The 16,995-nt window shown below is 45.8% G+C and overlaps 1 protein-coding gene across 1 annotated transcript; it reads left to right on the top strand.

Annotated features, from left to right (window-relative positions):
- The first annotated feature begins 1,001 nt into the window (after nt 1-1,001).
- On the top strand, nt 1,002-12,977 carry LOC144123888 (uncharacterized). Its single transcript, XM_077656608.1, has 7 exons — nt 1,002-1,259; nt 1,337-1,425; nt 3,800-4,010; nt 4,438-4,512; nt 9,483-9,539; nt 10,554-10,619; nt 12,910-12,977. Exons 1-7 carry the CDS (start codon nt 1,076-1,078, stop codon nt 12,975-12,977), a joined length of 750 nt encoding a protein of 249 aa, XP_077512734.1. The 5' UTR covers nt 1,002-1,075.
- Nucleotides 12,978-16,995: the final 4,018 nt, after the last annotated feature.

Here is a 16,995-nt window from a genome sequence, read left to right as displayed (position 1 = left end):
CGTACACTCTAGCTATTGGAGAGAATTTACTAGACTGCATCCCGTCGATCAGCTGGTGTCCTAATTCTGTTTTCTTCTTTTTTTGCGATTGACACCATTAATATACATGCCTGAACATTATGCGGGGCATCAACTTTTTTCTGCCCTTTACAGCATGCAAAAAATCTTGCGCATATGTGCAGTACCATTTGCCTGATCGAGATAGTTATATAGTATATTTACTCGAATCTAGGCCGCAACCAACACTTTAAGACGATCGACGCTTGAAAGTAAAAGGTCGAATAGATCGGAACGTTCAGCGGGGACAGCACGCAAACGGCATTTCTTTCATGTGAACCTACTCCCGCTCACTCGTCCTTGCCATCACTGGCCTCCTCCGTATCACTCTCCTCTTTGTACAGTTCCAATCTTCTGTGCAGTCAATCTAGAGGTTTGTAGTGCTGCTCTTTTGAAACGAGTGCTCAACCAGGATTTCCGGGATGCGTGTTTAAAGCGGCCTGTCGGAGTTTGCTCGTGCGTTTCATTGGTCACGTGGAATCTAAGCCGACCTAAGAGTTCTATATCTTGTGATTAAAAAAAAAAAACTATCGGCCTAATATAGAGTCGAATATACAGGGCCCCTCAATATATCTTCTGCGCACTTTGTACTTCAATTGCAAGTTCGCGTTTAATAATTCTCTTTCCTTAAGAGCCACTCTCGGGCTTTTTGGTCCTACCAGTACTCGGTATGAAGTATCTGTTCTCCACCCCTTATTTTTTTTTCACTACATATTCAGGTGTATATGCACATGAGTACTAGGATATATTTTATTTTCACATGCCGCTTGTCGCGGACATTTTTAATAAAAAAACAAATTAAACGGAAATCAACATGCCAGATAATTGCTTGTTTACAAGGAAAAGTGGTGCGGTTTCGTTTCCGACATATACGAAGTTATTTGGTTTCCGGCCAAGACTAGGCGTAGCCATACCGTTTCGTAGAATTCGCGGCGGATGTTTAAGCCTAGCGTAGTGTGAAGGTGAGCTCTGGTGTGCTCTTATGTGCTCGCGTTGCTAACTCTGTTGGGGCAAGAAAATGTTCGTGCTTGTCCAGTACGAAGGCGAAGACAAACGCTACGTGGTATCGGACGCCGACGTTCGAAATTTTGCACCGCATGATATCGACGACTTCGAGAGGGGGAAGCCTTATGATGTGTTTCGGGCGGGCAACACCACCACCCGGGGCGGATTTTATAAGGCCACCATTGTCCATATGACAGGTAAGAGTTAAGATCCTCTCCGGCATTGCCGAACACGATTTTGGCGTTCACTTATAATAATGCGGTAAAAATTGCAGAGACTGAAGAAGAAATGAAAACGTGGCGCCAAAACAAGCGTATGGCCTCGCGCAAGTGTTCCTCGAAGGATGGCCCGCCGCGGAAGAAGGTGCGTCCAACTGGCTTTCCTGTGCTTGCTGAACATTATGCGCTTAGTTCACATTAACCGCTATTATCTTTGAACCAGGAACTTACCAACATGTGTACTGTGTCCCTGTTCTTGATATTGCTTTTTTTTGGATTAGTGATCAGCCTAGGAGATTCACGCACAGGTTCCACGTTTTGCCCGCTGCACGGCTTTCACGTGTTGGCGGTCACACGGCAGCAATAAAAACGTCGTTCCAGTAGATTTATTGATTTGCAGGTGGGCTTAGCGCGGGACAATGCAGGGACAAAGGACGAGCGCTAACTTGCTACTGAAAGAAACGGAAGCAGAATTACTAGCTCGAGGATCTTAATGCACGCCCAGCTATCCACTGAGGATAGCAAGCAAGTTTTGTGTGGACGTTGTTTTCAGGGCACCTCGAAAACTGTCAAGTCTTTGTGCACTGGCGAGCCAAAGTCATCGCAAACTGGCTTGCAGCATCAGGCTTGCAAGTTAGTTGCGTGCAAAGTTGGTGTTGTTTACGAGGTCCCTCTGAGCTGTGGGCGTGTCTAAATAGGGCAGACTGGTCGCTGCCTCAGTGAACGCCTAAGGGAACATGCTACTTCTTTTAAATCGTCTCAATCTAACAACCTGCCTAAGCATTATTTGAGCTGCAAATGTTATCCACTGTTGGGAAAAAGAAAAGTTCTTGGCCGTTCTAAAGGACAACTAGCAGGGGAGCTTCTTGAGGCGTCATTTATTCATGAGCTAGGAAGTGATAAGTACCTGAGTGACGCGTCTATTGTCATGTTGCGAAATGAATCTGTTTCTAAATGTCGAGTAATTTCTTGGGTATTGCTGCTTGAAGGATGAAGAGGTGCTTCCAGTTTCTTTCTGTGCCATTTTTGTCGCCATTCAGTCCCAGAGTATCTTGGTTCAGTTTGCCTTTATCCAGCCCCCCGTCTTAATGAGTGGTAGCTGGGCATGCACATTCAGTTCCTTGAGCTCGTAATTCTGCTTCTCTTTCTTTTAGTTGCAAGTTAGCGGTCATCCTCTGTCCCTCTCTTGTCCTCGTTTGTCTCACGCTAAGCCCACCTGCAAATCACGACTTGCCAACTGGCCCAAAACTCCACTTTGCTCAGTAGATTTCTTGCTTGGAGGAATTTCTTCTTGTTGACAGTGCACGAGAGATTTTTTTCTCTCGCATGCTGGAAGCTGAAGGGAAGGATTTACTGTGTCTACCAAGGTTTGCGACAGTCAGAAATAGGGGCACCCATCGGTAAACCTTTAAATTGCCTGCAAAAGCAGCTTCGTAACATAAAGTGTTGACTAATGAGAATAGTGGGAGTCAGCAGAGATTCGGCAAGTCGACATAGGAGCCATGAGGTAAAGCTCTGTTAGCTTCGAGATCAGTAAAGGAAAAGTACGGCAAGACCAACAGGAAGGAACGCTCGAGCAAAGTGAACAGTGAAATCCGAGTTGTTACCCTGTGCTATTCGGCCCCTGCTCTATGGGCCGCCCAATCTCTATATCTAGCTACCTTCACTGTGCCCTCTCGCCTCCTGTTGGTCTTTGCTTGATGCGTGTATGCAACTAAAATGACGCCGATGACATAGCCTTCATATGTACGTCACTACGAGCCCGTCTGCTCTATCGTTTTCTGCTCAACCGGCTGTGTTTGCTTTAGCGAGGTGGAAATGTGATGCGCCAAAAAGAGCATAATGGCGTTGAAAACAAAACGGTGTTTCAGCAGTTCTGCCAAACACTATCATCTGCCTACGACTTTTGATGGGGGGAGGGGATGCGCATACTGCCAGCTAAAAAAAAAGTTACTTCTTAGAACTGTAATTATGCAAATGACTAATGACGCCCTAAATTGTAGCCACTAAGGTCAACCCCCAGTGTACATATGCTTCCTGACCCTCTTTTTAAAATCCAATGCAGCTTTAATCACTTAGTTGTGAACAAGGCTCCTGTACAGTAGGGGAAACTATTTATCCTTTTAATTTTTATGGTTTCAATTCACGTTTTAATGTGATGTCTTATCAGGCAAGTTTTTGTTGAAGTCTCATTTTTGTACCAGTTTTCTCGGGTTACTAGCTGTCCCTTGACCTGGTAGTTGGCTTTCCGTGGGCTGGAATGCTTAGGACAAGGTTTAGGACCAGTGGCTATAGTGCTCGGCTGCTGACCTGAACGACACGGGATTGATCCCGGCCGCTGCTGCGATCGCATTTTGATGGAGACGAAATAATAGAGGAGTTGCTTTGGGATGTTAAACCCCATAAAGCCTAAATCATTCTTTTGATGGATCACTATTTCATCCTGCTGGCAAAGAGTTTACATCCACTTCATTTGGAAAAGGGCCGAGGATTTGACTAAGCACTTTTTTATTTTTCAGTCCAAGCTGAACTTTCAGGCTAGGGCCCTGGCAAAAAGAAGTGCTGAGGACGAGCTGATGGCACAAACAAGTGAGATGGAGGGGACTGAGGGCACAAGCAAAGCTATAAGCCTTCAATCCAAGGTTGCAGACTTGGAGGCACGGGTGAAGGAGCTCGAGGGCCTTAACAAGGAGCTGCAGAAGGCCCTCTGTGCCAAAGTTTTGAATATGGGTATGTGCATAATTTGGACTCCAAATGCTTGCCTGTTATAGCAAGATTGCTTTTTACACCACGCTGTAAAGGGTGCCCTCTTTCTGCTAGTTCACATAGGCTTTCACCGTTGGTCATGAAGTGACAGCTTTTGCGAAGCTATATACTTGGGTAACAGTGAAAGTGGGCTGCCTTCCTGCAGCAGGTGCTCACTGTTAGTAGGATTTACGCAGTACAAGAACTGCATGTTAAAACCACATGCACAGTGTTTTGGTTGCATCAAGACAGCTATGCACTATCACTAGATTCTACCATTGTAATTAGTAAATATGAGAAAACGGAGCATTTCTGTACAATTTCTGCACTCAAAAGTTATCACCTCTTCAGTGTTCTGAACCTGGCATGTCGGTTCACTAATTTGATGCTTCCCTTTGTAACTTCTCTTTAGATTCCTGTGTGTTGGAATGTGGCCATGGGCAGCCAAGTTCTCACCGTGCGCAGCCAGGACCACCTAGAGCAGCAGGTTCGTAAACCTCTTTTGCAATGCAGAATGGCATAGTGAGTCAGCAGGTGTTTGAGCATTTGCTATTGAATCTAGATTACAGTGCCATTTACACTGGCCAGTGCCCATGTGACCAACTGTGTAAACAAAAAAGCAACAAAAATAGCCGAAGCAAAATGTTATCCTTGGAGTACACCTAAAACATGGTCGCTGTGAGCCAACCATTGTCTGATTCCACAGCAGTCGAAAAGAATGAGTGCGAGAGAGGGTGAAGAGTGCAGGAAGAAAGACTGAAGTTAATGGCAAGAGCAAAATCGAACACCAAGGCAAAAGCAGTTGTTAGTAAAAGACAACAATGTGAACTGTAATGGAAACATTTTACACAAAGGTGCACCATCTGCCTAACTAAGTTGCTTCAGGATAAAGGCCACCAGTGTCCAATGCCCCCTGTCCCTGTCCAATGCCAGCTGTGGCCAGCTTATCCTGCTAACTTCCTAATCTCATTCACCCGGCTTTCTGCTGCCATCTGCTACACATGCCTTTGTGGTAGGTGATCCACATTTATTTGGGGTCCCGGTAGCTGCGGATGGTGAGCCGACGGAGCGGGCTGTTGACGTTGCTGGCCAGGCCTGTTGCTGAAAGCGTTCTGTAGTGCGTGAGTCAGGTCGCGCTCTGAGCTTCGTCTTCATCAGCGCCTCTGTCGATACCAGCGCCGCTACACCTTCTCGTGGACCTCTTGCTGCTACTGCTGCTGCTGCTTTTAATCTTGCTCGTCCTTCACTGTTTTGTTTCGTCACTATTTTTTTTTTGTTATGCTGATCTAGTTTCCTGATGGGCCCATGAAGACTGCCTCAGATTCATGACATTTTGCTTTGGCTATGTTTGTCTTGTTTGTTTGTAGTTTCTTTGTCCTATGGGCTCTGGCTGTTCTATAAATGATGCTGATAAAAAAATCATGAGCATAGTAGTTGACAAGTGGCATGGCAGGGCACTGATTGGTCAGCAGGTTGTGTGTCGTCGCGAGACCACATGATATAACTGAGTCGACAGCTGCCAACTCGAGCAACACCTTTGACATGAGGGTGCGAGATGGAAACTGAATCCAGGACTCTTGGATCCAGAGTCAGACACTCTGCCCCTTGGCTATGCATGCACATTCATACGGCTTGGTTAAAGCGGGGCTCTGTATCGACGGGTAATCTGCAAATAATGTGACTGGCTACGATTGTATTCTTATGAGTGTGTGAGATAGAGGAGCAAGTTAAAGAATAAGTGGTTACGAGAGTAGCAAAGTGCATGTACACGAATGAGGATCTGCAAGAAGTCTGATGGGAGCCATTAAACACTCCCACATCATGCATCGAATGAGGATCTGCAAGAAGAGTCTGATGGGAGCCATTAAACACTGCCACATTATGCCTTTGAAGGCGACGAAGCTGAAGAATCCCCAAATTTTTTGTTTTTGAATTTTTTGAAATTTTGTTGTGCATAATGAATGCTCTTCCCAATTTTGAGCTATTTTTTTAAATGTATTCTTCTTTTGAGTGAACATGGTAAATGCTGCTCTGTGTGCTTAATTTGTTGATAGTGTATTATACTGGTATCTGTATGAATAGGAAGTTTTGTCAAATCTTATGTGCTTATTTGATTTCCAGTCCCCGGCCGTGCTTCTTGGGTTCAAAGTCAAAGTGCCCATGGCAGCAGTGCTTCACAGGCTAAGCCCTCGTCGCCCTTGCCGCAGCTGGCTGGTACCAACTTTTAACATTCTTGAAATGTTCCCGTGTTATCATCTTGATGCAAAATTAGCATAAACTGCTGCCTTTCTACTAGAGCAAAAATTCAGAGCCTGGATTGTTAGCAGGGCTGTTCTATGTAGAGTGGCTTGCACATTATTTCATTCGAGACACTGTAATGATCGGATCAATCAAAGCCCAAAACCTGTCCTCAAAAGAGTTAAGTTCTCGTGACATAATGCTGCTATACAGTCCAGCTCACTTTATGAATATGACTACATATGGGGAGTTAATTACTACAGCACTGCCGATTAGGCTTCTTATGAACAATATGCCATGTCTAGTGAATAGAGCTTACTGGTAGCATGCAGTGGCAGAAATGCTCATCTTTTTCATTGATTTCGACAAGAACGGTAGTCGCTGAAGTGTCAAGGGTTTTTGCGCTGTTGAATTTTGCATGAAGTCGACCATTGAATGAAGAAGGAGTTCTTAGATGCATGCAGCATGCAGTAGACTAGAGTCACTAAATAAAAAGTTAGAGTACCGGCACTCTTTTCTCTTATTGTTATGTGCCGCTGCCACGATCATTGGTCAGTTTGCACCACGTGATAATTGTTTACACTGCGATGGTTCATGGGGGTGGCCATTTTGTGGCTTATGCGTTTTCAGTCGGCCAACTGTGGTAGTCCTAGTGCTGCGACGCTGCAAGTGCTGTCCGTGGCCGGCGCATTGACCACGAGATCCCGCGCTTCGCAGCATTTCAGCTGCACAAGAGCATACGAGGATGCCGTTTTGCTGCGTTGTTGGCTGTTTCAACTCGCAAAATGACAGAAAACGCTTCATGCGCTTTCCGTTGGGGAAAAAGGACGGTGCTCGACTACGCGCATGGCTGCAACTCGTGAGCCGCAATGATTTCGATTATGCCATTCCCTGTAACGATTATGCCATTCTCTGTAACCAGCCCCCAAAGTTTCACAGAATTATAGTGATTACTGTACTCCGGAAGCGTGCTGACCACCCAGTTACACCGGCTACAAGTTGCGAATACACGTGCAGATGGCTCGCTGCCGTTAGCTTCAAGATTAAGCCGCTGTTTGAAGCAGTCACCAGTGCGCCCAGCATTATTTTACCTCCAGCGGGGTTACCCTTGCCTTAATCACCGTGAATTGCTCAGCCAGAGCGCTCGTATATTTCTCCTGTAAAAGTTTGCAGTAACCGCGAAGACACCCGTAGTAGCATTGCACTCGACCGCTGCCTACATTGAGCCATTAGAAATTCTCCCGCGGTGTTGACACATTAGCTCCTACAAAATAAAAGCAAGTTTAAAAGGCAATGCATGAAGTGTTATAGCAACAGCTTCTACTGAGGAGGCGATCGCAATATATGATCGCAATATATATAATAAAGCATACGAACAGCGCAACGCCGATTGTGCAGAGTCTAGAAAAATTTGCCCGGAATAATCAACAATAACCTGGAATATTTAAGTTCATACTGCAAGGAGTGTCTCCCCACGATGAAAGCATAAACTGTTGGTAACTGCTGTACCCTTTGCATTTGAGCGGTTCCAAGCCGCACGATTCCCGCCGCAGCGTCAGGGTGGCTAGCAGCATTGTTTATGAAATGGTTGGGCTAAAGTTAGCGGCGAGGTCACAGAAGTGGCAATCTGACGACAATGATAAACACCAAAATGGCCGCCCCTGCTTAACAACGTGCTACAGTGTCGGTACTCTAAGTTTTATTTAGTGACTCTACAGTAGACCAGCCTTAGTCTCCAGTTGTCAAAGAAGTTGTAATGATGCAATGACAAAGCTGCCATAGCACCTATGACGTGAAGCATTTCATGAATTCTCTGCTGTCAGCATGCAATTGACATGGTAACAGCGCAAAAGCTGGTGAGCTGGTTGGGAATCCAGCGCAAGGCACATGACAGCTTCAGCCGGTGAGGCATACCGTATTGAAATTTTCAGTTTGCTGGCAGCTGTAGATCACTGACTGTGTGCAGTAGTTTCACTTGCTCTGATGCTCACTTATCGCACCCCCACTAGACCCAGGATTCTATTATCGGCGGTTTGCCCGTGTAGGACATATGGATCATTGGGGGCAAAAGTACCAGACCCCCCCCTCGAAGTTTAGACTCATGCCACTGTGCGTAGGGGCGTCACCTGAAAAAGCACTTCTGGTGTCGAAACAGGCCCTCTGCGCCGGTCTCGACACCAGAAGTGTTTCGTCAGGTGGCGTTCCCGTGCACAGTGGCAAGGGCCAGAACTTAGACATGGCGTCTGTTACTTTTTCCCCGTAATGGTACACACTATGTAACTTTGTAAATGTTTGGCATGCTGTTACACTTTCAGTGCAGTCTTTTTTGTAGCTTTTCTTGAGGCAGCGCCTTGTTTTGAGGGCACCTCCTCTCAAAAGAAGGGGACTGGGATGTCTTTCGGTGTCCGGGTGCTTCTGCTAAGACGCGCAACTGCTTCAACTAAAGGATGAATTGCAGTGCCTCCTTGTTTCGTCTGACTGAGGCATGGCTGCAGTTTGTCCTATCCGAGGCGCTGTGACAATGGGCTAATGCACATTTTGACGGCAGGACTGCCCTCATTCATAATTAGTAAGCGTCAATTATAACTGGAGCTGGTATTGCGATTACAATTATAGCATGTGCAGGAGCTATGGACAGAAATGCGAACAGAGCGGAGCCTGGGTAAAAGCACAATGAATAGAAATGCGAACAACGGTGCCTGGGTGCTCCACTGTTTGCATTTTTTTTCATCTTACTTTCACTTCAGTGGACACGAGAGTCGTCTGTTATGCATTCATAGATTACTTTAACATCTTTTTCTTACCACCTTTGTAAAAGCGCGATCAAAAGAAATTCGAACAGCGGAACGCATATGTGCCGTGTTGTTCACATTTCTTTCCATTGTTATAGTACTTTATAATGAGAAGTACTGCCTACATTGATAGACATTCTTTGCTAGTGTTCATAGTGACACCATTTTTGTGGTGCCATTATTCGCATGCAAGGCACTGAATATTTCCTGTCAAGGGGTAGCCAGCTTGTCAAGCAGCCGTATGGTCGCTTTTTGTGGCTGATCCTTGCCTGCAGTAAGGAAAAATAAATTAATTTCAGGGTATTTTGCGGCAATAAAAAGGGAAACACTGTTGTTGAGAATGGTGTGTTACGTTCGTTTCAAAAATTTTTCTGGGCAGGAATTTTGGATGCAAGACACAAAAGGGTCGTTTTTATTTCGTTAATAGTGGACCCTGCACCATTTCCCGACGTGAACCCCGCAGACGAAGCAAGGCTGCCAAAAGGTATGTTTCTGCTTGCACAAGCTGAAGGAAACTTGGCAAGAGGGCTCTTCATTGTGCGAATAGCAATTCTTTAATGGTGTTCCCGGCATTTAACTTTTGTTTTACTGCGCTGAATACTGACTTCATCATTATCAATGCCTTGCAAGTGAAAACCCAGGTTTATTTTATTATGCCGAATGTAATCTGACCCAACTTGGGCAGTCGGCTGCCAGTTGTCAAGCTCACTCCTGAGAAAAATTGTCTTGGGGCGGTCTCTACAACCTCACTTTCCGCCTTGTAGGTTGGCCTCCTCTGCAATTGCAGTACCTGTCTGCTGCATTACATGCGGCTATCTCAATACTGTGCCCTTGTATTTGTGAAGCCATGCTTCTGGTTTTTCTTAGAGCACATTTACATCAAGAAACATGATTTGCTCCATAGCCTTCAGTAATAGTGCCTTGCTGCACTGGAGAACTATGGTATCTTGGGATTTTTGTGGTGTATTCTGAAGGAGTCGGCCTTTTCACATTCCACGATATGGAAAGCAGCATGCATCTGTTGTTTAAAGCACTTGTGACTCGTTGGCATATACTCATGGAATGCATGCGATGCTGAAACTTCCACCACTCCACTGAAAGGCGTTATCTTTGTTCCGATTTTGGTGTAGCTCTAGTCTTCAAAGGTAAAACTGCCAGCTATGTTCCTAAGCACAGATGAGATTTCAAACATAAGCAAAGGTCTGAAATTGTGTGAGGTGAAAGAGTTTAAACGGTGCTAAGTATCTATTACCTCAAATCAATGGGAAAAAACTCAAAATCAATGAAAATGAAAAAAAAACTGAAAAAAAAAGCTACCCAGGGCACTTAATTCCTTACATGCTATGAATGCGAAAGCTGTGTGGGTTAATGTTCATGCGTGCAGAATTGGTCATTCTTTACCTAAGATTCATAGATGGCAGATAGTTCTCGCACTTCTACTGTAAGCTGCTTTTTACTTTATCCACCTGTCTTTCTTGTTTTTCCTCTTATTTTGCAGCTGTAGGGCCTACAGCACAAGTAGACAACACAGTGGGGATCACAAACGAAGCTGGAGAGGTGCGTGGTATTTCGCTAGTTTTTTGTTTACGTACTGTGTTAGTCAGAGGTGAGAAAAAAATCATTTCTTGAGACTTCATAATGGCCGTGGACTCTGGACCTCTTCTGTTTACCATGCTCGGGCAGCTTGCTGGCCGCTAGAAAAGTCTAGACAGGAAGGTTCATCATAGTCATAAGGGATGGTGGCCACGGATCACGGAAGCACGCTGCTTTGCTTGCTACTGCGTATCGTTGCTTGCACATGTACGGTAGATTTTGGCTCCTTGGGAGCAGAAGAAACGATGTGAAGTTATTGGGCGGCTGCAGGCTGTAGAGCAAACAGCTGATCGCGTTTCGCACACATATGGCTACGACGACACGAGTGTATGGTGTTGTGTGCTATCTTAAAATCTGAACTGACGCTTCGAGAAATCCTCAAAAGCATGTGACGAGCAGTTGCACTGGCTGCTCGCTTCCGCCCGCGCATCTTGTCCCACAGCTTTCCACCACTCCTCCTCCAGGCAGTGGCTGAATCGCTGATGTAGAAGCTGTGAGACAAGACGCACCGGCGGAAGCAAGCGGCCCCCTTGACAAAGGCCAGCTAGAGGTTATGCCCTATGTGCATAAAATGGCACATAACCTGAAGAAGGTGGCGTCTTAACAGGGAATCCGTCTTGTGTTCTCCGTCCGCCCCCTGCAAGTTGTCTCAACTTTGCAAGCATGTGGCGGACGGTCCGTGCAGCGCCGCCTGCACCACTGAAGTGGTGTACCAGTTTCCACTGCAGTGTGGCAGAGTTTGCATTGGCCAAACTGGCCAATGTATCAATGATAGACTGTGGCAGCATTTCTGCTCTCTGAACAGTGAAATTGGTGCTAATCTCCCCAGACATTGCATGGAATGCAATGGTTGTTACCCCAAGCTTAATCAAACAATATCGTAGGAGGGGGAAAGTCTAGAATTGAGCGGGAGATTTTAGAAGCAGCACACATGCACACAATTGGCCTTGACACCCATGTAAGTGAGCCTTCTCTGGCTCTCCTAGAAAAATAGACCCGGTTTATTATCAACAAGTGATAGTTGCGTCACCCCTTAGCAGTCGTTTTTCCTTTGTCATTATGTGTGATTGTACCACATGTTATTCTTGAGTTTATTGTTTTTATTATTTCATGGCATTCCACACACAGACCCAATGTTTTGCTTCTATGTGTTTTTTGATACTCAATCTCATTTGGTGTCTACTTCTGTAATCTTCCACGGTGAAACACATAAGTTACACTGTGCCACATGTAAGTGTTTTGTACAACAGTGGCAACTTCAGACATGATTGAGTCCTGTTTTTTCGTAGTGTGTCAATCTTAATTGAATTGAATCAAAATATTAGTGCATCCACTAAGTTGCCAGTGTTCTTCACAGCATGCTTTAGGCAAGTCACAAGGCCTGTAAAGCAGATAAGTTTCCAAGCATACCGGAGCAAGCTTTTCCAGTCTTTCATTGTATTGTAAACAGCATGGAACACAGCTGCAGAGAAGTAAAACAGCAGGTGCTGTGCTATATATTAATTTTTTAGACCTTCGCTTACCACAAATAAATACCAACTTGACTAACCTGCCATAATTCTACGCCTCTTGCTGTGACTGGCTTCTTTGCCAAAGGGTTGCAAGTCACGAAGTGCGGTGCCCGCTTGGAGCTGAGAACTGTTTTCGCCCTTGCTAGCTTGATATTAAATATTGCAGTACTGGCTATGTGTGTTAATATTTTAAAGGTGCCGGTACAGTGCATGTAATGAGTGCCGGCAGTGTAACAGTCGGTGGGTCTTGACTGTTGGGGCCCATGAAGCTAGTCCGGGTTGTTCTGCAGTCCCGATGTAATTATGGAATATACAAGAACCCCAGGTGGTAGAAATTTCCGAAGCTCTCCACTACGATTTTCCTTATAGCCTGAGTTGCTTTCAGACATCAAACACCATAACACCAAACCAAACCATTTTTTACCATACACATATGAGTACTGCAGCATGTATCATGCTTTTGGAAGCAACTAGTGTGCAGCATTTGATAGAAAATACATGCAAGCCAAAAGTTTGTTGTCTCCACTCTGCAATGTGTCTTGGTTACTTTGAGCGGAAATTAAAATGTGAAAGTGCTTCTCAGGAAACGCATCTTAGACTGGTTCCTTAATATGTACATTTTTTAGTGGCTTTGAATGTTCAATCAGAAGTCAGATCACTAGCAAGTATGTTTATGTTGGCACTTCATGTCGGGTGAGTTCTGCATTTAAAACAGTATTAACACCATCTGTGCTCTGTGTTCATCTTCAGGTTCATGTTGGGCATGGAAGCTATGTGCCCGTGGCTGCATGGAATCGCCTGCTGACATTGGGCAGTGATTCCACATTCTGTAAGCAGTTGGCAGTGTGCCTGTGGGGCAACGAAATCCTCGCCCAAAGGAGCCTCACAGGCACGCTGTCAAATAACGCCATCTCTAAGGGGATGACAAAGATACATCCGCCGCTTTCCCCTCTAAAGGTGGCTTCAGTGTCAGGTAAACCACTCGTTCTTGTTGCATAACTACATGCATTTAGTCACTCTTACTGGTGAATGTGGTGAATGTTTTTAGAATGTGGCCCATTTGAGATTCTGTGAGTTTGTAAATAATTAATTGCATTACTGTCATTGTTGTCAGACTGATGAGAACCAATTCACACTATAAAGAGGACTTCACAGTGAAAGCTCGTTAATTCGAACCTCGATAATTTGAATTTTTGGATAATTCGAACTACACTACTTGGTCCGGCCAAGCTCCATAGAGATCTCTGTATAAAAAAGCCCGTTAATTCGAAAGCGAGTCGGTTCCGCTAAGGATAATTCGAACTACGCGCTGCCGCGTCTAGGCAGCTTGGCACACAGCACGTGGCCAAAAAAAAAAAATAGCACCTCCGCATAGTTAGAGGCTGCGCATGTCTTAAACAGGGACAGAAGATGGATTCAGATAAAACCGTGGAAGAGTGGGCAAAGCCTAAATGGCGCAATCACCGGCGCGGCGGCACCAACGGGTAGGGGTCGACGGCCGCAGTGACGGCTGCCTACCCTCATTTCCGCACAGCCTCCGAAACTCGCCACTAAATACTCGCTAATTCGAGTGCTGTTAATTCGGAAATATGGATAAATACTGTCGGCGCACTCTCAGCCAACGCCCATGAAAGGCTATGACTTCGGACGGGTGCTACGAATTACGTGCGAAAAGCTTTTTTTCTTTCGCGAGTGTCGCCCATCTTTCCACCCATCAGTCGCCAATGGAAGCATGCGGTCAGCCGCGATCATAACGCCGGCTTTTAGCATCGCCTGGCGGTCAGCCGCTGGCTGGAAGCGGCCAACGTCGGCTATCAGCGCAGACTAATCAGGGCGTGACTGTGTCAGGCTTCCGCCTGCTTCTGCAACATGGCTGTGCCTGCCAAAGCGGCTTCTCACTTCACCACGAACTCGTCGTTGCCGCTACACTGTGCCTCATGTCCACGGCAAACAAAAGTCGCACGAAGCTTTCGCTTTGTCTGAAGATGTCCACAGCACAAAATTTTAGCGATGAAACGCGCCAAATTTTCAGAATGCTTCTGGATTTTCAAGGCTGCTTGGCTTAGCCACTACGCGTCGGTTGACGTCAGGAAGCGCAGGAGGTTCAAACAGGTTAATTATTTTGGTTCAGAAAAGGGCCATGAAGAATAATTGGTCCTCTTGGTCGTCATTGAATAAATAATAGTTTAATTGTAAATGCACAGCTGTTCTTTTCCTCATTTTACTAAGCATCTGAAATCACGCAGCTTCTAAACCCTGGCGGCAGCCGACCATTTTCCGCCACTTGTGGTGCTGCACGGCGGCGGTGCGGGGAACGCCGTGCCGCTCAAAGTCCGCAGCGCTAGTATGCTCCTATGGGTCGCCCTTAAGGCGAATGTACTGAAAATGAGGCTTGCATAACCGGACAAGCGCTGGCACTCTGCAAAGTTCACTTCTCCCCTTTGCTAGAGCTAATGTCAAAAGGTAAACACACTGGGATGTTATCGCTGCGCATCATCTTGGCGCACTGCCAAGAAATGCGTTGTGGACCGTGAAGGTATGAAATAGAGGGAAGTGTTAACGACTGACGCTTTTTTTTTCAAATTCTTAGGCAGAAATTGGGGGTGGGTGGGTTCGTTACACAAGTAAATACGGTACGTTTACTACCAAATGCAAATGGTTCTTGTCAGTTTTTTCGAGGCCATTCGTTATTCGAACATTCGATAATTCAAACTTTTTTTCCCGGTTCCATGAAGTTCGATTTAACGAGCTTTTACTGTATATGAAAGTCACTTGAGTGATGCTCTGCTCGTCTAGTGGCAGCTGAAAAGTGCACAGTGGGCTGTGGGATCAGGCAGCAGCTGTTGCAGCCGCTGCTTTCCAACCTTCTTGCGAGGAAGGTGGTTTGAGAGGTCAAAATAGAGGTCGTAAAGTCATAACGTATGGTTCCCTGCAGTTTTTTTTGCGTTGGCTCATGATGGTTGCAAGACTTTTGTTTCAGACTGATTCTGTCTGCTGTAAAAATAGACTCGGGGACTGAACGCATTCTGTTTGCATTGCTGTCACAGCAGTTACTGAAGGGGGTGTGTTGTTCAAGAGGTACAAGGAAATATCAGTATCATCAGCTGCCCCATTTTAGATGAACGTGTCCGGAATGAACATGGCAGCACCAGTACAAAACAACAAATATGCAGCGAAAAGTTGACACACAAGCACCCCGGTGCCAGGAAAAAGTGCTAAAGTTGCTATATTTAAACGCGGAGTAGACTGCTGCTAAAACTTAGTGAAATGTATGTTTTTCAACATGCGCTGTCCATGGTTCAGGCATGATTCATACAGAGCAATGACATCGAATCGCATGATACGCAACCAGCTTCTGGAATAATGATTCACTCCTGTGAATCGGGTGTTACACTTACTACAGGACAGAAGCCCCCTCTCCCATTGATCTTTAGTGAACTGTGCCTGTGCCACTTGCTGCCACCTTTTCAGAGTCGTGGGATAGAATTTGCTGGTGCCAGTTGACGACCGATTTTTCGGACTGTCTACGGACCACTAAAAGTCTGAAAAATCAGGCAGTTCGGACAATCAAATTTTATTGAAAAAATTACGAACTTATTACCAATATGCCGGAGAAAGGGGTCAGTTGTATTGCACACATTATAAAGCTCCTCACGGCTAAATTTCTCCGCGTGACGTGCACAGACGACGGCGGTGACCGCTTTCACATGCTCGGCCTGGCTGTGGTGCCCTCAGCATGTCGCCGATAAATGCACGGTTGGGACAAAGCTTAAACGAGAAAGCAAGCACGCTGCTGTGGGAACTGCGCTGCACCCGCAATACGATGGGCCTGGAACGAGAATGCGAAGATGGCGAGACAATAACAATCGAGAAACAGCCGAAGCAGGTGCTCTGTCGGCATTGGCCTCGTAATTAGGCCTAGCGACTGGAGCCAAAATCGGCATTGTATCCAGCGATATGCTCTCAGCGGTGGCTTGCGTATAATGAGAGGTGTCTTGCCTGTCATCGAAACGCTAGTTGTTTACGGTTTTATGATAGAAAAGTCAGGTTTACGGTGTGTTTTGCCGCGGGTACGCTGACCTCGCTTTGAAATGCACCACCATTTCCTCCTGCGCTCGCCGTCTCCGTGAAGCCGTACGCCTCCCACGCAGCTTTGCTGCTACCTGCTCTCGTATTCGTGACGAAAGACTCGGTACAGATGATTTCCGTGAACTCTCACTACTGTTAAAGTCCGTGTGGCGGAAGACATTCAAGAACAGTATAAATTCAAAACCACGCGGGTGCAATGTGCCGACTTGCGTAGAACTTCAGCATCGCAAGTTAAGAGGCTCCCTTTAAGCTTGAATTTCGTTTTGTTTGATCAAGTTTTCAATCTCGCTTGCAGTTATGAATTAATGAGGTTCGACTGTTCACATTATATGGCAGCTTCAGTATTGGCGGCGAGTGCGAATGAGGTCTGAAAAATCAAGCAATCAGTTGTGGTGCGTCTGAAATTTCAGGCACTCTTGAACATTGGCTCTAGGGGCCATATCGCGGTGCCGTGGAAAAGTCCAAATAATCAAGCATGTCCGAAAATTGTCTCATTTTGTCTTCAGCAGCTCAGAGGTAGCTAATGATGAAGGTGAGAAGATGTCATGCGAGGTGTACTGAAACTACGGATCTCTTTGCTTGTTAATTTTTTTGTCAATTCAGCTTTGGGTAGGCTTGCATAAGAGTTGGCATGAAATAAAGTGAAGAAAGCAGCAACCTTTGTGCAGTTTCTGTATGCCTCACATGACCTGAGCCCGTGTTTTATGTCATCTTACCCATTCGCTGGCTGAACCAGCAACAAAAAAA

The sequence above is a fragment of the Amblyomma americanum genome, chromosome 3, assembly GCF_052857255.1.
Source record: "Amblyomma americanum isolate KBUSLIRL-KWMA chromosome 3, ASM5285725v1, whole genome shotgun sequence".
NCBI classification, from domain to species: Eukaryota; Metazoa; Arthropoda; class Arachnida; order Ixodida; family Ixodidae; genus Amblyomma; species Amblyomma americanum.
The sequence above is the reverse complement of the archived record's forward strand: the minus strand, read 5'-3'. Positions and strand labels throughout refer to the sequence as shown.

Excerpts from the sequence above, each read along its gene's own strand:
- LOC144123888 (XM_077656608.1), top strand. The coding sequence starts at position 1,076 with ATGTTCGTGCTTGTCCAGTACGAAGGCGAAGACAAACGCTACGTGGTA. Across the intron at positions 1,260-1,336 it reads CACCATTGTCCATATGACAG|AGACTGAAGAAGAAATGAAA; the intron begins GTAAGAGTTAAG and ends TAAAAATTGCAG. Across the intron at positions 1,426-3,799 it reads ATGGCCCGCCGCGGAAGAAG|TCCAAGCTGAACTTTCAGGC; the intron begins GTGCGTCCAACT and ends TTTATTTTTCAG.